Below are 24,571 nucleotides of genomic sequence, written 5' to 3'. Positions count from 1 at the left end.
CAAAAACGCAACAGTCGACTGGGAAGGTTATAGTATCAGTATTTTGGGATGCCCATGGTATATTTATCGACTATCTTGAAAAGGGAAAAACCATCAACAGCGACTATTACATACTATTATTGGAGCGTAAGTTCTCCTAGTTTGACTTGATTGAATTTTCATTTTTACAGTAACAAAAAATTGTTCTTGGGATCATATTGGAGACGATAGAAATGAAACAACGGTGTAAATTTGTTGATCTTTGTTATTAACATTAGAGAATAATATTACAGTTTCATATGTACATGTATACAATTGCTATATAGCTTTGCGCCATTTGGCACTCAGTGAGAGTACTTCCCTCCATCATACAGGGTGATCCAAAAAATGGCTAGGAATCAAAATAATTTGGAAACTGCCGAGGACAGTGAATTTTCCCGGACAAATGGAAGACAACCATGTTTTTCTAGATCACCCCGTATAAAACCCGATTCACAATGATAAAATTCAATTAAGAGTTTCGATTACAAATTGCATTTGATGCAGTATTTTCTAAATCGACATAACATGAAGTTTCATCATTGTAAAAAATGAAGCCTATTTTATGTAGAGTTCTGAAGGAATACCACCAGATTCGTCAAAAGTATAAAAATAAATTTGCAGACATGTCAGTATTATTTCGGAACTCTATTTTTCCGTACTTACAAAAAAGCGCAATCTAGCTGAGAAATAACATAATTTTATAAGTTTTTGATAAACAGTTACTTAAACATTTATATCGGGTTGCCCCTAAACATTTGTATTTTGGAATAAGTCGAAGACATCCCGTCAAAAAATGTAACGTCAACAAAATTACAACACCGATTATTACGAAATATACATATGCAAACTTACTATGTATCTCTTTAATTTCAATAATATGAAATACTCTTTTTTTACGCTGAATGCAACCACATTTTTGACGAGGCGCTCTGTATTTGACCTTGATACAAGAGGTTAGAGCATATTTGAAATAAATACGCTCACCTCGATTGTTATTTAAAAAGTGATAGCGAAATGTCGAAGATTCATAAAAAATTCAAGATCGATGTACGATAATTTATATAAATGTAAGTATGTTTAAATATTCCTTAGATTGCGTTTATGAAGGATCACATTGACTAGGCAAGTTTATCAGCATTTTCTTATCGCCAAGACCCACATGTAATTTCGAACAAGGCGAACAAAAATAGTTTTGAGATTTGTTTTCGATTCATACAGAGAGGTCGTTGTTTTCGAATGATTGGTCCGTTTCGTTAATAACTCAGAAGATAAAACCAACTATCAATTTTCGGTCTGTAACTGAATAAATACAGACTAGATAATAGTTCTTCATGAAATGAAAGCACAAAATGGCACACTGTTTCTTCATTTAAAATATCCATATGAAAAAAAAAAAGAATTGAAAGTGCGACTCCAACGTGAGAGATCGCTATTTGAAGTTCCTTGTGGGACAATCATAACTAAAAGTCGGTGTAGTTAGCACAGAACCCGTCAATGTTCTCTAATTGGAAAAAGTTTCACATGACAGTGTGGTCAATATTACAGATGTGATATAGTATAATCATATAGTCATTTTGTGAAATTCTGAAATAATCAATATATAAATTAAATTACTGTAGGCCTAAGATTTATAGTAAGGTGTTCTAATATTGAACGCTCCATCATGTTGAGAACGAACCGGAAACCCTTGAAATCCCTAGGGATTGCAATTGATATCGAAATGAAACTATTCGAGAAGTTTTATGAAAGTCTTTAGTTTTGGAAAAACTGAATAATTATATTTTTGTAATTATTCTTCAAGCTGTTACCGTTGCGAAGTTCAAAGTGATCCTTTCCTACATTCATCTAATCGCATATATTTTTGTATTAAAATTGCGATACAGATATTTCGTATGTGTAAGTTTTGTAAGTTGTAGTATACGTAGATAAAGAGTACTAACATTTCTTTATTTGAAAAATGCTAACCAAAAGGTCTCTGGAATTATTTTTGTGTCATTACAGGGAAATGTATAGGTACGGCAAACCAATGCTTTCAAAAATACAGGAAATAAGAAGTCTTCAAAAATGAATTTTCCTCAGTCGCATTTCCTGTAGTCCATCTTTTAATATACTTCGACCAGTTCTGTCATAGGAAATTCAATCTGTACAAAAAGTTAAACAAAGAGCGAGATGAAAGTATAGAATGTTATGAAATAAATAAAAACGACCACCTTGATCATTACAATGTTTCTATCCTTTCTTACCCTGTATGTATATAAATAAAAAATAAATAATTTGCAAAAATAAATCAACAAATAATTCCAAAGACAACAGACAACACACATGAGCGTAACAAACATTCAGTCTCACTCATACTTTTAGTCACTTCAAGTCGGTCTGCTAAGACAGTGTTACGTGGTCGAAGACGAAAACACAAGAAAATTCAATTTTAAGAATTGAAAAATCTGCAAATGATTAGAAAACGTAGTACAAGTTCATTGCAATGATTCTTTGCAAATAAGCGATTAACAAACTTAATTCAAATATTTCTGTTCGATTTTATCGGTTAAACTTTTTTTGTAGGTCCGAATAGACCAACCAAAGTGACTGCTTACAGCTCTGGACTAGATAATACTGGTCACCGGTGCCCGTCACACTTTTTTTTCTTCCATCCCTGTCCACATTTCCACCACTACCTTGGACCTAAGTGCTCAGAAAAGCCACAACTCGGTTGTCGTGTCCAAATGTACCAAAGTTATGTCCCTAAATTGTAGTGTTTGATAAATGTAATCAAAATTTTCCACCAGAATTTGTTTATCAACTAACCTCAGAATATCGGTATCTTTTTTTTTTGAAAAATTCGTAAATACATTTTTTGGGGTCAAGTTTAAATCTAGGAAATTGGTACTTCTCGGTTTCATAGGCTCCACTTCAATCATGAGACATAAACAATGGGATTTTTTTTGACGTATTCATCCTATAACCTTCAGAAGAAACAAAAACTAGTATCTTGGTTTTTTTTTCTAGACAAATTTTTCAAATAGAGTAGCTTCAGCTACTCTATATGAATAGCTCTATATGAATATAGTGGTCTACCCTCTCCCTAAAAAATATTTTTGTGGTATTATTTAACTATCACACACAGTTTTGAGTTGAATAAATGAAACAAGGCTCCAATATAGACTGTGAGCTTTTGATTTATTTTGTCGTTTTCATGAAAATATCGGAAATTTGTAATATTCATTTGAACAGTAGTTTTCTGAGTCGCTTTAATCATATTTAATTGAAACATGGTGAAGGTATCATGGCAAAATCTATGATTCAAAATAACCTAGCAATGAATCTGGTTCTGAGTTTTTCACATAAATTATTCTAAGGAAGGAACATCCACCTTGCATCAATCAACATTTAAGTTTTCAGTTTGAATCTTCCAATCAACTTAGTTCAAAATAACTCCAAAAGTGCCTTTAGAAATCAACTCAATGTTCATATAATATAATAATTTGGTCATGTTGCTCGGGTGACTTTCATTACTTTTTGAGTGTTATCAATTTCATAAGTTTTTGGATCTGTTCAGTCCAAACTTTGATTAGTAATGTTTCTAGAAATTCATCACAGCTCCCAAGAAATGCAAGTTAGATCTGTGAGCTATTTTTCCCAACTTCGTAGTCTGTTCCATGATCATTTACTCATTCGCTAATGAATCTTTATTCATCTCAAACACCTGATGTTATAGTCAAATTTTGATAGTTCATATACTCCGTCAAAACATCTCAACTAGCGTAAATGAAGAGGTAGAATTGGAAACAGTTTTTGTTTCTCCAAGTTAATCTAGGTATTAGACGTCAAAAAATTTCAAATGAAAGAACATTGAGTTACAGTTTTGATTGATTGATTGATAGTATTTTAGAATGCTGAATACGAGTCTGAAATCAAAAAGTTCAACAACAAATAAATCTTTTTGCAGAAAACGAAAACAATTACATTGTTACGGTTTCTCTAATTGCTTGTGAAACTAAATATTACATGAAAATTCATTCTATATAAAATTGATCAACTTATCTAACTAAAGGTTTTTCTCCAATCTTCAGTTTAGTTGTGAGGAGCTTCATATTTTTCATACTTTCAGTGTCATCACACTTTTTGATCGATAGCTTTCATTATTATTATGGATATTTTTTCGATAGTCCTGCGTGGTCAACTACATCTGCGAAAAAATTATACTAGATCCTCCAGATCCTCATCCTCGTTTTTATCACCTCAGAGGTAAAACAACTACGTTGAAGCTGCACGTGTCTAACTGAAAAAATGTGTCAACGTGGGTACAATTTTTCTGTTTCAACCACATGGAAAAAACTTTTTTAAGCAAGAATGTTCAGACTTTCACAATTTAAGCAGGATTTTTGTAAGAGCTGGGGATCTTTGCAAAGGCTGACAAAAATTTTGTTTATTATTTGTTGCAGCACAACCATTCAGTGAATATCTACATGAAGAGAAGGTGCTCCATCAGTAGTAAGGTCACAGCTTGAAAAAATGACAAAGTACCTGGAAAAACTTCATCTTTCCAAAGCTTTTAAAAGACATTGGTAGACAGATAGATACCTGTCGTGATGACCAAGATGCACTTATTTCCTGCCAGGACAAGAACAAGAATTCTCTTCAACAGAAAATTGTTCATATTTTACTGCACAATGATGATCGTTCAACTCAATGCAATATGGTTGAAACCAGTGGTACTAGGCTGCTGGTTTCAACTGTTCCTAAAGGACAAGTCTGAGTAATAGTCTTCTGGAACCTTTCGACGGCGCTACCACAATAAATAGTTGTTAGGAGAATCACGTTAGATATGCAAAAACGAAATTACATTCTCTTCAATTTCATATATAGAATTAACCTTCACGATAATTTTCTCACAGTGGAACATGTTTAGCATCAAAATGGTTGTTGACAATCTTCAAATTCGTATTCAACAGCAAAAAAGCCATAAATTACTGACAATCAATGTTCCATCAAAACCTCTTTTTTCAAAAAGCCTACTGCCTGGGTCAGGACTAGTTTTTAAACCTTTCCATCGAGGGCACACAGTAAAAAAGCACGGAATATCATTGTTATAAACAGTTAGAAATTACACTTATTTACAAAAAATAAATTAATATTGTAATAAAGTTAGAGTGGTAGGTACACATGGGCAGTCGAGCACACTCGCGCACTAAAAGTCAGGACTAGAGTCCAACAATCTTTTTTCGGGCGTCGGTAAGGGGGGTCGGCATCTGCAACCAGTCCTCGAATGGCGCGCGTAGCACGCCTCCACCGCCCTCTTGCAGCCTCGCAGAGGCCAGTAGAGCCACAAACAGGGTAGGATGCACGAAAGGGCGGCCAGGCAGCTCCACCTGGCCGCTCTGCGGTTCACGCCGCAACCGCATGGATCGTCCGCACAACTTTCGTCACCGTCCGATTCGCTGCAATGGTAGAACAGTCCTTTGACACAACACAAGCACGAGCAGTAGTCAATGACGCTGTCCGCGGACACGAGGCAGGAGTTGTTGCAGACCCACTTCTGGGGCAGCGGCCTCGGCTGCTGGCAGGAGTCGCACCTGCACCTTCCGCAATCGGGGCACATGATGGAGGGCCTCGTGGCACAGACGGGAAGGGGCTCCTTGCTGAAAGTCGTCGTCGCCGTCGGCTGCTTGGTGGTGACGGCGGGAGGAGGTGGGGGCGGCAACGCCAGCCGAGTAGGTCGCTGTAGCGTTCTAGGCGGCTGTGGAGGCGGCGTCGGCGGTGGCGACAGGATCGTCCGGAAGGGCGTCTCCACGTACTCGTTGGTGGCCCGCTCATTTTCGGGCCTTGGAATCGTTAGCGTAACAGGGGGCGCGGATCGCAGCGGTGCCAGGGGGGCCGTGATCGGCGGATTATTCATGATTTGCGCCCGTGGACGGTGAGCGCGCGGCAGGGATGCGGGCCCTCCATGGTTGGCCATGTGGTCGGATGATCAACGCCCGAACCAGGCTGAACCTTGGTCCGTCATCGTCTCCAGCTGAAACAAAAAAATCCATGTACGACCATTGTTAGATTTCAGTTACAAGTCACTATGCAGAAGTTCAAGAGTTTGAGAAGTCGAATCAGATGTTTCATGATTGAAAAATATGACCGAATAGTTTTGTTCCTCAAAAAACCTACAAACTACTATTCATTGAAACTTCAATTAGTATACTAGTTTCAACTCAATTGCCCACAAAACGATAATGAGATACCAATGTCGTGAATACTAAAATCACGCTTTCAAGCTGGGAAAATATTCTAAGACCATTTCTCGACTCACTGAATTTCTCAAATCATTTATAAATTATTGACTTCATAAGAGAATTCATAATGAGCTTTTCAATAGTACTTTCAAATGATTTAATGGAAATTTAGAACTGTTTTAGTATTTCTAAGAGAAAATATGTTTTTCCAAATTTTACTCAACATTTTCTGAACTTGTCAACAGGAGCAAAGAAGGTTTTATACGTATTTTTTAGTTTCAACTTGTTGTTTTGTCCAATTTGTCACATTTGTTAAATTCTCTTAGGAGTATTTTTCACAATTCCACATTTCTTTCAAGTAATTTGATGATCTTTTCTTGTTTTTTACTCCTTCTATAGCAATGAGTGATTTTTTTGCTGGTGTCTTTATGGCAACACTGTTTTTGACAGATCAAGCATGAATCGTTTCTTGTGTCATTGTCAAACTTGTTCAGTTTGGTCTATAATTTAACCATGAATCGACTTACGAATGAACAACGCTTACAAATTATTGAATTTTATTATCAAAATTCATGCTCGGTGAAGAAAGTGCATCGTGCACTTCTTCCAATTTATGGGCAGTTTCGTCGACCTACTGAGGGAGCTATAAGGAAGCTTGTGACTAAATTTCGAACCCAGTTTACATTATTGGACATTAAACCACCAACATGTATACTTAGAGTGAGGATCGAAGAAAATGTTGCGGCTGTATCCGCCAGTGTTCGTGATGACCGTAAAATGTCGATTCGCCGCCGTTCACAGCAATTGGGCCTCTGTTACTCCACTACGTGGAGAATTTTGTGAAAGGATTTGAGTGTAAAACCTTATAAGATAGAGCTGGTGCGAGAATTGAAGCCACACGCCTCCCACAATGTCTAACATTTGGTGAATGGGCGTTGGCAAAGTTGGAGAAAGATCCACATTTTTATTGAAAAATTGTGTTCAGCGACGAGGCTCATTTCTGGTTGAATGGATACATTAACAGGCAAAATTGCCGCATCTGGAGTGAAGACCAGCCACAAGCATTGCAAGAGCTACCGATGCATCCCGAAAAAGTCACTGTTTGGTGTGGATTATGGGTCGGTGGCATCATCGGACCGTACTTCTTCAAAGACGACAATGGCCGGAATGTTACTGTGAATGGCTAGCGCTACCATGTGATGATTGACGACTTTTTGTTGCCCAAAATGAAAGAATTGGACATGCCCGACATGTGGTTTCCACAAGACGGTGCCAAATGCCACACGGCACGCGAAACAATGGCCCAATTAAGAGCCGCCTTCAGTGAACAGTTCATCTCACGTTTGGGGTCCGTCAATTGGCCGCCTACATCATGTGATTTAACACCTTTGGATTATTTCTTGTGGGGTCATGTTAAGGCTCATGTCTACAGGGATAAACCAGCAACGACTGACGCTCTGGAAGCCAATATTGAAGCATTTATACGTGAAATACCGATCGATATGTTAGGGATAGTGTGCCAAAATTCGACCTTGCGCATGGGCCATCTAGAGCGGAGCCGCGGACAACATTTGCATGAAATCATCTTCAAACATTGAATCATATTGATCGTTCTATCGATTCCAATAAAAATTTCATCAATTTTTTCAAATTTTTTGTGTTGTTTGGAAAATCAAATCCTATACCTCTTTAAAAAATCACCCGTTAGTAATTGTATTATGGATGACAAACATTATGGCATTTTTTATCATATCCTCAATATTCATATACAGTAATCATTCTTCAAAAGTGTAATAATGACAATAAGTTTTTTCATGCTTAAGAAAACCAACACAAACTGAACAAAGAAAATAATAATATAGTGGATAATTTGTCTTAAATAGAGAGATAGAAGACATAACTGAAACTTATTGTTGAACGAACCTCAGGAATTTGAGTCTATTTTGAACGAAATAGAGAAGTTCAATTATATTTCAGTTGAAGATAACAGGGAGGATTTGAGTATCAGTACCTTGTGAATAAAGGCTGAAATATATGAAGGAATTCGCCTATACTTGATGAAAATCCATAACTAACGTATTCAAAAACGCGTTTTTGTAAAACTGTCTAATGAAAATCTCGTAATAAAGGGTTTTTAGGGGATTCTATGCGTCTGCCAAGAGACGTTGAAAGAAAACAGTGATTTTTGCTTTTCATAGACGTTTTAATAATATTTGAAAGGTATCAATCAACTAACAAAGCACTTCTGAGAATTATATCCCAACGAAACAAATTTACAACTTTCTCCACTCCTTAGTGAATGAATGAGAATTATATAAAATATTTTCAATTCGCTTATGAATAAAATTTCGTCACGCGCTCATCAGCCCCCACGTTTCCACGCCCATGTACCGAATAATACTCGGAATTCCTTGAATCTTATTAGAGTTTAGGATGTTGCCTACCTACACGGACTACTTAGCCATAAATCAGTGGAAACCGTTGGTATATCAGTCTTTTACGAGGTATATTTCGGCATTCGGTTCGGAATTTATGTTTTTTTTTGTCGCGTTGTTCCATATATTCAACGGATGAGATTTTGAAAAGGAAAACAAACAAAAGTTGTTCGTTACCGGCGCGGAGGTGATAAATCGACTTGTCTCAATAAAAGTAGCAATTTCAGAAATGAGGAGAAACAATTTCGACGATTTTAATGGAAATAACTTGAAGCAATTCGGTTTAGGGAGGTTGAATGCCGAAACAGATGGGGACACTTGTCGTTCAGCTGGCATACAGGCACTGAATCGATTTGATACAGTTTTTAATTCCAGCACAAGGATATATTGAACTTTTTGCTTCAAACTTCTGAAATGAGCACTTCAGGTTAGAATTTTATATGTAGAATTGGCATAAACGTTCCAGAATAGTATTTTTCGCCCTAACATAACTTAAAGTCAACCTAATATTAAAATCATTGAAATCTCTTTAGTCAATACCATCATATATATTCTATTTGAAACTTAGAATTCTCGAATTGAGTGTCTTATAATCGTTAGTAACCTCAGGTATTTCTCATCCAACCCAAATGTTGTTCAGTATTCTCTGACTATAAGACTAATCAACCTTTTTCGATAATTTCTTCATGAGACTTTAATCCAGCGACATCTGTTGAGCTCCCGAATTATTCATTCATAGAGTCGACAGAAAGGCTCAGACCCAAAAAAAGAAATATTGACTCAGGTTCTGACCTAAGAAAAGGCTCATATATGACATCCATGTTAATAATAATTATTATTATTATCTGATTTATTGATCGACAAGAGTAATAAATATTAAAATAGAAGATACAAAAATAATGATGAGAGAAACAACGATGAGAGGTGTAGTTCGTTCAGCTTAAGCTGTTTTTCAACTTTGCCTAGTTAGAAGGACACAAACATATATAGACATAGACATAGGATTAACTCCTTCATAAACATCTTAGAACTATTAGTGTCTGTAATAGCGAAATTCAATTTCTATGATGATTAGTATTGATACATATTTAATAATTCGAAAAATTCTGCCTATCGAGAGGATTCAAGGTCAAACGATAAGATTCGACTTGAAAAATGTTTAAAACGATTTAAATGTTATGTTTACCGTACATTGGAAGATAGAGAAAAATGGGAAATGAGGCCAGTACTGTAAAATTGATGTACTGATCTCTCACTATTGCAAAGAAAGAAAATGATGTGTCTGTGTAGCAGTATTTTGTACTTTTTTCACTATTATAGCTCTTGAAACTGCAAAACATTTTGAAATGCAGTACTTTTTGTATCATTCTTTGTATATCTACCAAAATAAGGTATCAAACTGTATTCTGTTACAGGTAATTTTCATAGAAAATCGAGTCTCCGGTCTATGTTTGGTATTCTCCTAATTGAAAACCTGTTTCGATTAAATGCTCAATTTATACCATTTACACCATTCTGAAACACTTCAGAAAGCTCATCCAATATCTACGTTGTATGAACTTGTGTTTAATCTTTCTCCTGTTCATCTCCCTCTTGAAGATGATCACTTGGTGATCAAAACACGTGTCTAGGTGTTAAAAATAACGGTTTGGTGTTGGCATTTACGCAGCTATTTTTATCAAGTACTTTCTTGGTTTTTTCTCATTTTGTATTCAATCGAGGACCGCCTGCCCGGTACTGACAATGCCCAATAGGCTAAAACAGTTGTATACCGGTGGCTCTTAAATTGAAATCAATATGGGAGTGATCAAAAAAGTACTTATCGATTTATTTTTTGATTTTCATGGAATTATTTTCCAGCACTTGACTGCATTAACCTTTCTAGATTTCATATCATTTTTAGAAACATGTGGATTCGTTTTCCGAAGGTATTTCAGGTTAGTTTCCCAAATGTCTGCTACCGCAGTTGTCGGTAAGTACTTTCTTGGTTTTTTTTTCTCATTTTGTCTTCAATCGAGGACCGCCTGCCCGGTACTGACGATGCCCAATAGGCTGAAACAGCTGTCTACCGGTGGCTCTCAAATTGAAATCAATATGGTAGTGATCAAAAAAGTACCTATCACGGATGGTAGAATATGATGTGTTGTTACATCTCTCGAAGCGAAGCAGTAACTCGTCTTGATAATGCCATCTGAGATGATGGCGAAACGTCGACTATCGAATAGTACACAACGGATGAACACCCGGAAAAACAACACATCATATATATATATATATATATATATATATATATATATATATATATATATATAGCTTGAAAAATACATGAAATTTATTGGGAATGAACATAAAGGCAATGCCTAATCGATACCTGAGCAGATGAATCCGTAATGTTTTCCAATTAAAATGTATATTTATATAACACTCAAAGTAATTGTTATTAATTTGAAGTCTAGCCAAAAATAAATTTTCATCGGTTTAAACTTAATTAAGAATAACAGATAAACGAGGCTATCTTATTTGATGAAAAAAGGAATGAATAAGTGTTTACATATAACCGAGAAAATTGAATAAAAATGTCTACTTAGAAAAAATGTTCTATTTCGTTTAAGAAATAATACTGAGCGGTTTCATATATTTTCTTAACTCTAGTTACTTTCTGGATCAGGCAAAAGTTGAATCAGGTAAAAGTGAAATCGCTTCGAAGGCCGATAGTTATATTTTTCTCATGCAAAAAATACAAAAATTCAAAGTGGTACAATTTGTCATAGATTCTTGGGTGTACAATTTTATCTTGCAAAAAACCCTAAAAATGAGGTGATACACACTTTCAACAAATACATGCAAAAGAAGAACATATCTGTATTTGTTTTGTGTACATGACTGATGTCACCAATTATTGATTTGTCTTTTGACATTGAATATTTTATTCTTTTCCAACCAAATACATGAAGTGAAAATTATGGTAATTCTGGAGGATTTCAATAGTGATCAGAGATTTCCACTGTTTTTCTTGGAGATATGTTTGTACCCACCCCCTCTCTTCTCGGTTATTTAGAGAGCATTTCTTCATTCAGAATAAAGCGATTCGTAAACATAATCCAATTCAATTTTGAGACCGACTTTTCCATCCATTTGCCCATTTTTTTCAACACACTGAACTTCATCAGCATTTGTCAAGTCACTATTATTCGTTGTAATCTAATTTGAGTATCAAAGTTCCAAAGGGTCTTGGACTGGTCATTCATTCTGAATATAATGATGCTTATACTGCAGTTCTATTTTTATGGACGATATTCTTTTTTGAACTGGGTATTTGAAACTGAACAGAAAACTGCCGTCATTCACTTTCTGTCAGGTTACAATATTCAAAATTGCATCACATTAGTACTGGAGTGGTACAAACGGGTGATATTTTCGAAACCTCCATAGTTTTTGGTAACGATAACGTATCGGAAAAAACAAAAAAGTATATTATATATCTTCACCAAGGTCTAATTAAATATGCATACACAAACGCTGTTCGTGGTTGAAGCAAGTGGGTAGCGGCCCACGCAGCGAGTGGGTGCGCCGACCTGGGCCTGATTCCACATCGCGCACCTGGTTCTTTTAAGGGACAGGACCGGACTCGTCGGATCCAGAGAAATAATTCGTAAAATAACTTTCGATCCGATAAAATCAATGCCATAATATTGTATTGCTGTTTTGAGGAATTGTTGACGGTCTTTTATTTGAGTTGGTCAACTTTACGCCAAGACGAGTAGTTGACATCTTAAGAAGGACTTAGAGTCTCCGCAGACCACAGACCTCCTATCAGTTGATAGTTTGGTCAAGTTAGGCTGCCAGTTTGGTTTGAGGCAACTGTGTCCCCTATTGAACTCATATATGGTAATAAAAGCAGATTTTTTTGTTCCGAAATAAATTTTATTCAGTGGCTGTTGCTTTCGGTGGCCCATTTTCCATTTTGAATAGAGCAAACAAGTCAGGCTTTATTCATTTTCTGAACTAGCCTAGAACTTGAACTGAGTATAACCTGCCGTGGTTGTTATAACTTTGTTGTCCTTGAATTTGATACCTATTACTTCATTCCTAATCGTCATTTTTGCTTTATGCTGTTAATTCCAATGTTTTCGTTTCGTTTCAATATACACATTTCAATAAGTGAAAAAGGTACATTCACCTGTTCAGCTCTGATATTTTAATGTTATATTCGAAAACAATTTCTAGATAAATGTATTTCAATCGGAAAGCCCTTTGTCATCCCTTATATGTTTTCTTTTGATGTTTCTCAACAACCAATTCGTACTTCAAGTCACCTATCTTTAGCATTTACAATAATTTCAATTCAATTTCATATTTGTGTGATATCAATTTTAATTCCCTAGATTATACTGTTGAAACATATCATTTTTTTTGGAAAATTTTCAATTTGTGGTATAGTTTTATTATACCCATATATATCCATATTTTTTGTCTACTTTCTTGATTTCTATTTCTTTTATTAAGTTTTTTGTTCTTCATATTCTCAAATTGTAACTTTGTAGTTATAAGCAACTATATTACTTTTTTAACATACTTATTTAACCCTGTAAATGGTTTTTCAACTGTTGAGTGATAAAGGCTATTATAATTATAACACAGCTTAGAACATTGATAATTCTCTTCTGGGGGATTTAAGTTATACTTTACTTCCTCATGCGAATTGATTTTCTCAAAGGCTTTGATACCCTAATTTTTAAATTTCTACAACTGTTTGAGGACATTGGTTTTTGATTATATACATATACTCGCTCTTCAGCTACAAAAAACGTTAAGTTCTGGTACCAGTGAGATTCTTCTAAATATTTCAATCAGAAAAAGTTTTTGTTCATATAATTTTCCATGAGTTCCATAAATCCCAGAAAGTACAGTACTAGTATCTTTTTTTAGTAGTTACTTTTGGTTTATTTTATAACATAGTGGTTTTCCGTATATTCTTCTTCAAAATCGAAACATCTTACCCCGACTGAGACGAAGACCATGCATAAAATTATATGGCTTGGAGCCATGGCGTTCCGCAAGGATCAATATTGGACCCACTGTTATTCTTTTTGTACATCTCAGATTTTCATTCATTCGTCAAATACTGCCGCATACACCACTACGCGGACGATACCCAGCTGTACTTATCTTTCAATGAAGTGAAACCTTATGTTACCGCTGCTTTAAATTCGGATCTGGATTCCTGAAGTTGAACGCGAGCAAGTCCAGTGCATTGTTTTTCGGATCGAAGCTCAAACGTAATCTAGCCCGTACCTCAATCTACATTGTTTTGGGTGGGAAAAAATTCCCATAAAAAGTGAAACAAAAAACCTCGGACTCTGGTTAGACAATGAATTGAGGTTCGCAAAACATGTCAATCAACTTTGCCGAGGTTCATATAATACACTCAAACAACTTTATCCAAGTAGACAATTCATGTGTTCCGCTCTGAAAATTCGTGTATGTGAATCCCTCATATTATCGAAACTGGCTTACTGTGACTACATTTATGGACCCGCACTTCTGAGTGTTGACAGTAGTCGACTTCAAAAAATACAAAACTTTTGTATTAGACGTTCCTTCGGAATACGCAAATATGAGCACGTAAGTCATAAATATTGAGAAATGCGAAAACTGAAATTGCTAGATATGAGAAAATTACATCTATCAACTATGACTCATGAAGTATTGAAATATAGGACACCAACATATCTATATGACAAATTAATCAAAATAGGGAATCTGAGTGATTATAACACTCGTAACTCGGGTTTACAGGCAATGTACAAACAAAAAACCTCCATTTTCAGCGATCCTTCACGTACAATGCCTGTAAGTTGTATAACACACAGTTGTATAACGACACAATCTGAAATTGTATTGCGAAGCATCACGCACAAATATTATGCTACGATCACCATTGAATTTTATGTGCAGTAGCTTCAATAAAGCCTGTGAACACTGCGATATTCATTTCGATTCTCTGAACGCCTTGGTATCCATAATCGCTTGTAATAATACTATAAATAACTTTTGTGTCAGTACTGTAACATTCTAACTTGTAACATTGTAACATGATTTGTAGTTTTTTGTGTTATATACTCAATTTTTTATTCCTCTTTGTAATTCTACTTATACGAATATTTTATATATACTTTGTTTTAGCATTTACTTTTATACATTTCTATATACCTACCATTATTTTTATTATTTATTCCATATATACTCTGTAATAATAGCATTTCCTGTAACTGGGTATTCCTGTTGGAAATAAATCGCTTTTTTTATAATCAACTTCCACATGATTACAGTACATATACTCTGATGAACTTCAAAAAAAAGTTGAAATCCCTATTACCAGCTCAATATGATTAACAATTGTCGAACTCTGCATCGACAGAAATGATAATGACCAGTCAATCACTTTATGAATTTAATGTATTAATTAATTTAATAGATCTCAGACAGCAAAATTATTCTACAATGTAATAGAATCATACTCATCGTAGATATTATAGCTAAGATAATTAAGAAAATTGTAAATTAAGATTGTATTTCCACGGTTACATTGAAAAACACCGGTGACACTTCGCCACTCTATCTTTGTTGAATACTTGTTATTGTTATCTCTTCACATGTGTGTTCAAAGAAGAATAAAGACGATAACCATGTCTCAAATAATTCACCGATCCCATCTGAATTTCGGAACCTAAGCCCGGCCCTGTCCTTGTGTACCTTCTGTTACGAGTTGTCCCCTTCTTCCACATCGCTTTTTAGAAACCCAATTGAAAACGGTGACCAGCGCATCCCTTGATTTAATGTCGAGATAAAATTCGAAACGGAAACGAGAAAAAAAAGTTCAGTGGGTTCTTCTCTCTCGGATCATCTGGTCAATATAGCCTGGTCATGATTTATTGTCGTAACAGCATGTTCTTTTCCTTTCTTTTGAATTAATCGCTGGTTAAAGGGAGCACTTAACTATAAATAAGGAAGGAGGAACGGATATGGAGTTGAAATGAGTTCGGATGTGATTATACCTACTCCTTTGGAAGTGGTTTCATTTCGAGCTGATAATTTTTATCGATTTACAAGATATAATTTTTACGGTGATTCAATTTTATTTAATGAGTTAGTTTCTTCAGACTGGCATACCATGGTTTTGGTACCTGAATCAACGAATCCATAGTACGTATGAAAAACAACCTATCTATATTTTTTAAAAAGGCAAAACTGAAATTATTGTAGAAGGTATCATTTACACTTCTGATACATCTTGGGATCTTGATCACTATATTGTTGCTTGCTGATGTTGCTTTTAATGCAATAGTGATACTGGCCAAAAGCTCAAGAACAATGCCTAGACCTTTTCTGGACTGGATATTCTTTGTGAGATTCACATACAAGGGTGGCCCTAGAAGTACCCGGCCTGTACTAGAGATGGCGGTAGTTGTTTAAAAATATTACTGTATAAGAGAATACACCATCCATTAAGCATATGTTTCAAGTTTGAAGACGCTGCGTTGTGTAGCATTTGTTTAGCAGCCATCATTAGCGAACGTTTTCGGTGAATTTGTAAAAATGAAGAAAATTTGTCATCGAAATGTGGTATACCTAATACTTTTATTTGAAAGGTCGCAGCTCAAACAATAAAAAAGCTGAACTGGATTCTACTCTAGGTGAGTCTGCTCTTTCATTTACAAAAGTAAAATATTGGGTAGCACAGTTTAAATGAGGCCTTACGTAGCATCGTAGTGGTCGACCAAATGAGGTGACGACTCTAGAAACAGTGAATCGTAAGCATTTTTCTGTTGAACTACATCAATTGATGTGTGTGCTAAAATTTTTAATTGTTCAACATTTCGGCTCCGGCTTTGAAGTCATTTTTAAGAAATGGAAAGTATGGCTACAGTGAGTCACAATCTGCCTACTTCCTACAGTCTACGCTTGAGAGTAGGCAGATTGGGACTAGCAAAACTCTTTCAATTATCATCCTGGAGTGGATATGTGACACTTTTCCCAAAAATATTGGATCAATTGTTTTTTTGAGCTCTTCACATATTTATACCAATTTTGGCAATTATCAAAAGATGCTCTCACAATAAAAAAATGAAGAAACCAGGCTGGTATTGGTAGTCCCTTGTAAGATCATTTGCATCTGTATCACTAGTTTTATTTTTGCAATTTACCAGTGATTTTTTGCCACCTTTTTCTTTATTACAGTGTGCTGACCAGCAAGTACATCCTTTTTATAAAATCTCAACTACTTGAACTGCTTTCTGCATCTGCATTCACAATTAATGTCATATCACCCTTATATATTTTTATCTCGCCATTTGGTATAAGAATGCTATATCATTATGAATGTCAACCAAAGTGATGAATTTGTTTCGTAAAGTGACTGTTACAGGCCATAAAATTGTTAAATAGACAACCAAAACCTCTCCTTACGAAAACGCAAACTCGACGCCGACATTTTTTGGGAGAATTTTGCCGCCCAAATTCATATCTTCAGAGTGTAATGTGATTATGTATCAAACAGTTGCATTAGCGAAGCACATAAAGCACATTCGATGAGTCAAGGGTGAATTTTAATGACATCACTTTTGATTTGGATAAAATTGAAATACCTTCGTGCTACATTATAAAATATGTAGCACAAATACCACATGGAATTCGTTCATAATGGTATATTATTTGTAAAATTTGACTCGTCCAATATTCTGTTGCAAAGTGTTTTGATAAAAACTAGCCCGCAATTAAATTTGAAAACAATGAGTTTCAAATTGCCGAATGTCGAATAAAAAAATATCTTCACTGAACATTTGTTTAAAACTTGTTAATCATACTCGTATGAGCCACATGAAAACCATCTGCACAACTGGTTTATTTTTTCCACAAAACATTATACATCGTATCATGTTCACAATTAATTGATGAGATGTGACAAGATTCCGTCTAGATGATTTGCATCGAACGTTAATATTTTCAGGCAATTGAAAATTATTATATCATACCCTCAGATAAGATCGGTCGGTTCACATAATCAAGCGTAATTTTCATTCAAGCGAGATGCATTGTATGGAACGTGGTTTAAGTCACGGCCGTTTGAAGGTTAGAATACATACTGTCGAATTTTTGGACAGTGCAGTACTGACTCGCTTGACAAAACAACTAATGAATGTTCATAAAAATTGTTAATTCGAAGACAGAATTCATTGACAGACGTTGCTGAGATTATTCATTTATCTATTTATTTTAACACAAATGCCAATTAACAAATGTATATATGCTCACAGAATTAGTTAATGCATCATTCAGCAAAAGATTGTAAGGATAAATAAAAAACATTCCAATCTTGAACGGTGATGATTTGATTTTAGAAACCACTTGGACCGTAATTCTTTTTTCTTCTACAATTCACAGTGAGAGCTCGACTATTTCCGGCAATTAGTATATCCATTAACAGTTTTATACACGAATATGAGAATCGTCCCAAGTCTTTTCTATGAGAATAGTTGTACAATTCAACGATTCTCTATTGAACTCTAGCTTATCAGCTAGAGGGGTATAGATAAGCACAGTAAGCGTTTGCTTATCAACATTGATATCATAGTGAGGCGGCCACATCATTATTATCATTGTATAATGGAGTTATACGCAAGTGAGGATCTGAGTTTCGCACCGTAAATGATTTTCAGGACTCGAAAATTTTGGAAATTGAATTTGACATTTACATATTTATGTTCGATTTAAACCAGTTTTGTATCAGTATTTGAGAGACGTCATCTAAAGAAAATATACCTATTTTCATTTAAAATTCATATATTTTTTTGTTTTTTGAAGTATATAAGTAGGTAAAATTCAGAATAAGAAATGTTGCTGTCAATTGGGATAAACCTATCTGAATTTTTATTCCAAAGCACTGATATTTCTGGCTAAATTTAGTCATTTTTCTTTCATATTTGAACTCGAATATTATTTTTTTCTTTTCAATTTCTGGGAAGAGGAAAATGACTTGTGTGTACCCCCAGAAATCACAATTTGGAAATATATTTCACAGAAAGATTCATCTCCTTATACTGTAAGTGCCATGTAAAGGTGGGTATTCACCAAAAAAGCCAGCACGAGCGAGAATGAGCAAGCATTCGTGTATGTTTGCTTGTGTTTGCTCATGTTCGCTCGTGTTTGCTCGACATATTGATGTCTCGTACATACCAGAGCGAATATCTTCAAGTTCGTTCTTCTTCTCGATCTTTTCTGAACGCGAACAAGCATACGTTCGCACGCTCGCTAGCCCGTACTCACCAAACGATTATTGATGCAGAATGCTCGTTCGCTCTTATTCGCTCGTGCTCGCTTTTTTTGGTGAATACGCACCTTAAGAAATTGTATAAATATTTAAACATGAAAATGTAGAGACATTCTGTGAGACTCTTTTTTCAAGCACTTAAGCCTCTCTAAGGGCGGTGTCTGTGCAAAGGTAACGATTCATCCCACATAAACGCAGTCATCCAAATGAAAGACTTCTTGAACATTGAAGTTCGAGGTGTATTGTGTTGAACCTCAAAATGATGAGCCGCCACAGTCTGTCGCGTATTTATGATATGTACCGCTTTTGGTGGAATCAAATGTGCCAAGTCACCTGAACACCTCCGGTGAAAGTATCTATAAAAGAGATACAAATCTCCAACCTTTCTTCGATGTTCCAGACTATCAGGGTTGCCAGTTATGTTCGTGTCTCCAATCAAGTGGATGGCTCTTTTCTGGATGGAATCCAGCAGCTTCAGGGTATGCTTTGGGGCGGAGCTCCATGTGAACAATACTCCAAAGAAGGTCTGATATGAGCTTTATAAAGCATCAAAAATCGCTGAGGTGTGTACAGTTGTCTGATTCAGAACAGTGATCCAAGCTTTTGAGAAGCAGCCTTTGCAATTCCATCGATATGATTGTGTCAAGAAATATTGGTGTATATTTCAATCTCCAACAAATTCATCGAAGCAGAAAGCGGAATTGTCTCTCTTGACTATATTATATCAGGTTCTGAGACATTTATCTTTCTGGAGAAAACCGATGCCTGGGTTTTCATGGCATTGAATTGAACCTGGTTACTTTCATCCCAATTCGAAATCACGTTCAGGTTCTCATTAAGATGTGCAACCTCCTCTTGCCGATGAAGTTCATTTTTGAAAGATTTCTCATACAGTTTCCTGAATATCAAATCTTGGTAGTTTTCATGAGAAATGTATCTATCGGTAGTGATATATACTGCAGGGGTATCTGTAGTGGAATGAATAATAAAATCTAGCCTTTTTAGATTGAAACATCGCAAATTTTGTGCATCTTTTAAAATTCTACTGGAATTAGTACATAAAGGAGTTGATTGTCCTATTACCTAGGAAAAATTAACACAAACGGCCACGGTGATTTATCTCATGATTTCACTTTACTTCTAGACCCTTCAGGGCAAAAACACTCCTAATATTCAATCGTCCAGAATGTATTACGTGTCAAAATGTCCATAAAATATCTTCCCATTTCTTATAAATCCTTCAGGAACCTGAATAGCCTCATTAGAGTTGCAGAATGATTCGTATATCTATAGGCAAGTAATGTATAAACAATAAATGAAAACTTCAAAGAGTATCTTTTTATGGCTAAATAAACTATTCAATATTAGTAAGAATCGGTGTTTCTTCGTTTAGTTCATTTTGTGCCATATTTTCTGAGAACAATATTATTATTATTATTGGTTTTTCATTTCTTCGTTCTCAATTTTTATGGTGTAGCACAAACAGCGGTCTTGAAGTTGCACAACCTGTCATCCAGGTTAGAAGTATCAAATGCCAGGTGAAAAACATCTGTAGTTCAACCAATCCCCAATATACAAAAGAAACACCTCTCAAAAACGTATAGTATAATATAATCACGTATCGAAATCATGATAATTTTCCTTCGCTGTCCAGCAACCGTCAATAACTAGACAACATGAGAGACAGTTCCCACATTGGGCGCCAAGTGTGATATGGATTGAAATAACCCTTCGGTTAACAGGATAAGAAAGCACGTTCTACCTGCTAGTATCGTGCTACATCGAACAGAAGGATCTCACGATAACATGACTACATGAATCTTGTCATTCGAAAGAGATAACGAAGTTTATAGGGAATGAGAATGGTTCAGAAAGGTGTTCAAAAAGGTTTGACGAATGATAACTTCCGTTTCTCAAGATTCCTGAGTGTTTTTACTGCGACTCGGAAAACTCTTTCGTCTTAAAAACATTGAATTCGTAAATGTCCCTGATTTTTTTCTGTGAAAAGTTTGTGTTAAAAAAAATGCTGGTTTTAAATCTCGTCTTTCATTTGTTCTTTTTTTCTTATTTTGTATATCGTTTTGACAAAACGTATTGGTGTGATAACTTAGGCGCGATACCCTTTTTTGTAAGGAGTTTTACTATCTAACGGAAATGAAAAAATAATCTAATCCTATCAGAAGTTGAATAATTAGATTTTCAATGGTCATACTTTAAGGAAAGCTATATATTAAGATACCTTTTAGGCGATTATGATAGTGTAATAAACATTACCGACCAAACATTCCTGTTGGTGATATTACATTTGAATTAGAGATAGAAATCAACGATAATATTTATCCAATCAATAACGTACAGGAAGCATTAAAATTCATCAGTTGAAAAAGGTTGGATCTGAAGAAACCATTAGGATTATTCGGTCATTAGATTTTACTGTTTCTTAATTAGGCTTATCAGTAAGCCCTAGACAAGGTGTTGAAATTCCCAACTGGTAAGATAATCCGATAAAGGAAAAACTTATTTGAATATTGAGACACTTTATTAATTTTATTGAGTTTAGCTTTGAGGACAAATGTTTTCATTCATCAGTGAAATGAATGATCTTAAGGAGCACTGGAAATATCAAATCTTTTCAAGTTTAATACAGGTTTTCGACACAGGGTGTCGAACATAGGTCTACCCCAAGAAAAAGGTATTTTGAATTCATACAAATTCAATATTTTTGATACTGAACGTAATGTGTCATGCGTTTCAAAATTAAATCAGTATCATCAAAACATTAGATTTTATTATTCCATAATCGAGATTGTTAATATGACATGAACGAAATGTTGACATTCACAATTGCTGAAGTAGAAAATAATTTGAATTTCAAGAAATTTCATTTCTTGTTTCATTTATTTTGTTGAATATCATGAACTTTAATATTGTGACCCTAGCTTATCTATTCAATCTAATCTTATAACGATAAAAAATATCGCTATCAAAGCTTTTGCACAATTTATAACGATTTTGAATGTTAAGAAAGTCATGAATTTGTTATGGTTTTAGTAAAATAGGCTAACTTCAGTATTTCAATCACAATCAACACAAAAACCAGTCCAATTCTAACCACACCATCGAAAATAAACCTGAAAATTTTGCAGAAAATCTACTAATATGAAGGAACCATCAAAATATTTCTACCGAACGCTTTTGGTCAATGTTATTGATACTAAAGAATATATTTTACTGCTTTCTGATTAAATGTACTAATAGATAGACAGACTTGGTAGAATTACATCGGCAAACAAGTACTGGAAAGATTTTGAAAAAACATAATATAAAACAAACAAGTAATAGAAGCAACATGCAAAAACTGTATACTTATAACCTAGAAATATTTTAAGTTTACGTTTGAGATATTGGAAAAAATAATATGATAATGGTGTTCCCAGAAGAAAACATTTCATTATGAATAAACAAAAAAATTCGTCTAGAAAATTGCATGATTACACTTATTCTCTGAAAATCTTGGTCATAGTACAATTTTATTGATTAGGTTTCATGACTTTTGTTCGACATCAATAATTCAAATCGATTGTTTTCAATAATTTACCTTCATTTCTTTGGTCAATAGTGTTTGAAGTAGCTACGGGGATAAATTATTTCAATTTATCACCTTGGAATCGTATTATGAGAGGTTTCTCTACTTTGAGACATTTTGTCGGGGAAATTAATCAACGAGTTTCTCCTTCATCATTTTTTATATCCTTCAGTCGCAGTATAGTTCATCTTTCATCAACTATGAATGTCGGCTACCAAGAACTTCTGGTAAGTGTAATAAACTCTGACAGAGCATAATTGAAAGTACTTATTCATCAAATATTTCTATGAAAAACATTACTCGAATAGTGCATTGTTTTTGAATTGCCGCATGTTCATGCGACATAAATTCGTCGGATCGATTTTCACTACTTTGAGGCGGCCTGTATATTCTTTGAAAGATGACAAGCACCGAAAGAGGTCACAGGTCAACTCCTACTGAGAAACTAGTTAATTTTTTTAGTTCGTCCATTATGAATTCTCCAGAGCCGCTCATCCATCAATGGAGTAATTTCAGTCTTATGAATTTATTCAAATAGAGACGACATTGTTTGTCCCTTCTCTGTAGGCGCACCATACTTAGACAGTGATATCAGTATAATTATGGTATTACTTCCGGTGATTCTAACAACAATCGATATAATGTATAATTCAAAGCGGGTCGTTCCTACTTATTTTGATTAATTCATGTATGTAGAGAGCTCTCATATTTTCTAGATTGTCATAGATGATAGCGCTTTGAGCACATCCGTTTAGTTTATCGAAAACAAGATAGTGAAGTTGCGTTGAATCTGAAAGCTTTGATTAACGTTACGAGTTCAGAGTTATTTTAGCTCATCCGCGTATGCGCGTACTGCCCGAAAGAGAGAAAAACACGAGTGATTTGAAAAATATTTCATTCCCGGAAAATTTCCTTTAGGAGCTTCAGATCACAATATTTTAGATCGTCTCGGATGACGAGAAATAAATCTATCTGTGAAAAGTGAATTACTTTTGCGAACCAAAAACATAAGCTCCTAAAGCTATTTTGAACAATTAGTGATATCGTCACAAAAGAAAATAGTTTTCGTCACTTCAAAATACTTTACAAGCATCATGAGGATGATTTTAACCGAAACGAATAACTTTCGTGAACACAGTCCACGTGTCTGCCAACTTCTCAACTCAATATCAATTAAAAACTATCCCCAAAGATACCTAGATCATTAACAAAAGTTTCTTTCATATGCAAGCCTCAAGAAAATGAACTACTTTTGATTATGTGCATTGAATTATAAGTACGGACATCGCTCGAGATAACGCTACACAATATACATCATGATTACTATGACTAGGATTGAAGTTGTAGGAATGATTTTTACGAACTGCCATTGTGATTGAGCAAATTTGTCTTTTCGAAAGTCAAAAAGTCGAAAGTTTTTGTAAGGATTCAAGTGACTTTTTCCTTTCGAAGGTATCCAAGATATAATTTATATTGTAAATCACAGGATTCAATTCTTTGGGGAGATCTTAAATTTGTTATTTCGAAACGATTCGAAATGCAACTTAAGCAATGGATAATGTGGGAATTTAGAAAAAAAAACACGTTAAATTAGGTATTTCAATTTTTCAAGTCAAATATCATTGGAAATAAATGAAAAATACAAGGTAAAGAGTTGAGAAGTTGGGATTAGGTACTGTATATTATTTATTGAAAATTGTGTCTGAATCAAGTAATGATCAATTGATTTGTTCGATTTGAAATATTTTTTATGCATTTTCATCCACGTTTGTACGAAAAAACATTTAGATTCACACGTTTCTGAAATATTTGTAGAGATTTAACCAAAAATTACCTTCTTTTCGACCAAAATGAAACTGAATACCTATAATCTTGGATACTTCAGTCTTTTCATGTTTTACTATTCCTATTCACAAATGTTAGAATTATTTTTCGTTATTTCTTATCTGTGTTTATTACAATCATCCCAATAGGATTG

The 24,571-nt window shown here is 34.8% G+C and overlaps 1 protein-coding gene across 5 annotated transcripts in view; it reads right to left on the bottom strand.

Annotated features, from left to right (window-relative positions):
* Nucleotides 1–226: 226 nt before the first annotated feature.
* Nucleotides 227–24,571, bottom strand: part of LOC111503121 (sprouty signaling antagonist) — a 169,179-nt gene continuing 144,834 nt past the window's right edge. For all 5 annotated transcript variants that reach the window (XM_023157347.2, XM_074183303.1, XM_074183302.1 and 2 more), the window contains one exon: nucleotides 227–6,034. In XM_023157347.2, coding sequence (XP_023013115.1) covers nucleotides 5,210–5,977 — 768 coding nt within the window. In that variant the 5' untranslated portion in view covers nucleotides 5,978–6,034 and the 3' untranslated portion in view covers nucleotides 227–5,209. The remainder of the gene's footprint in view (nucleotides 6,035–24,571) is intronic.

This window comes from Leptinotarsa decemlineata, unplaced genomic scaffold (genome assembly GCF_025532065.1).
Source record: "Leptinotarsa decemlineata unplaced genomic scaffold, Ldec_3_MD MMD2_tig00026336_RagTag_RagTag, whole genome shotgun sequence".
NCBI classification, from domain to species: Eukaryota; Metazoa; Arthropoda; class Insecta; order Coleoptera; family Chrysomelidae; genus Leptinotarsa; species Leptinotarsa decemlineata.
Note: the sequence above shows the minus strand (reverse complement) of the source record. Positions and strands in the feature narration are given on the sequence as shown.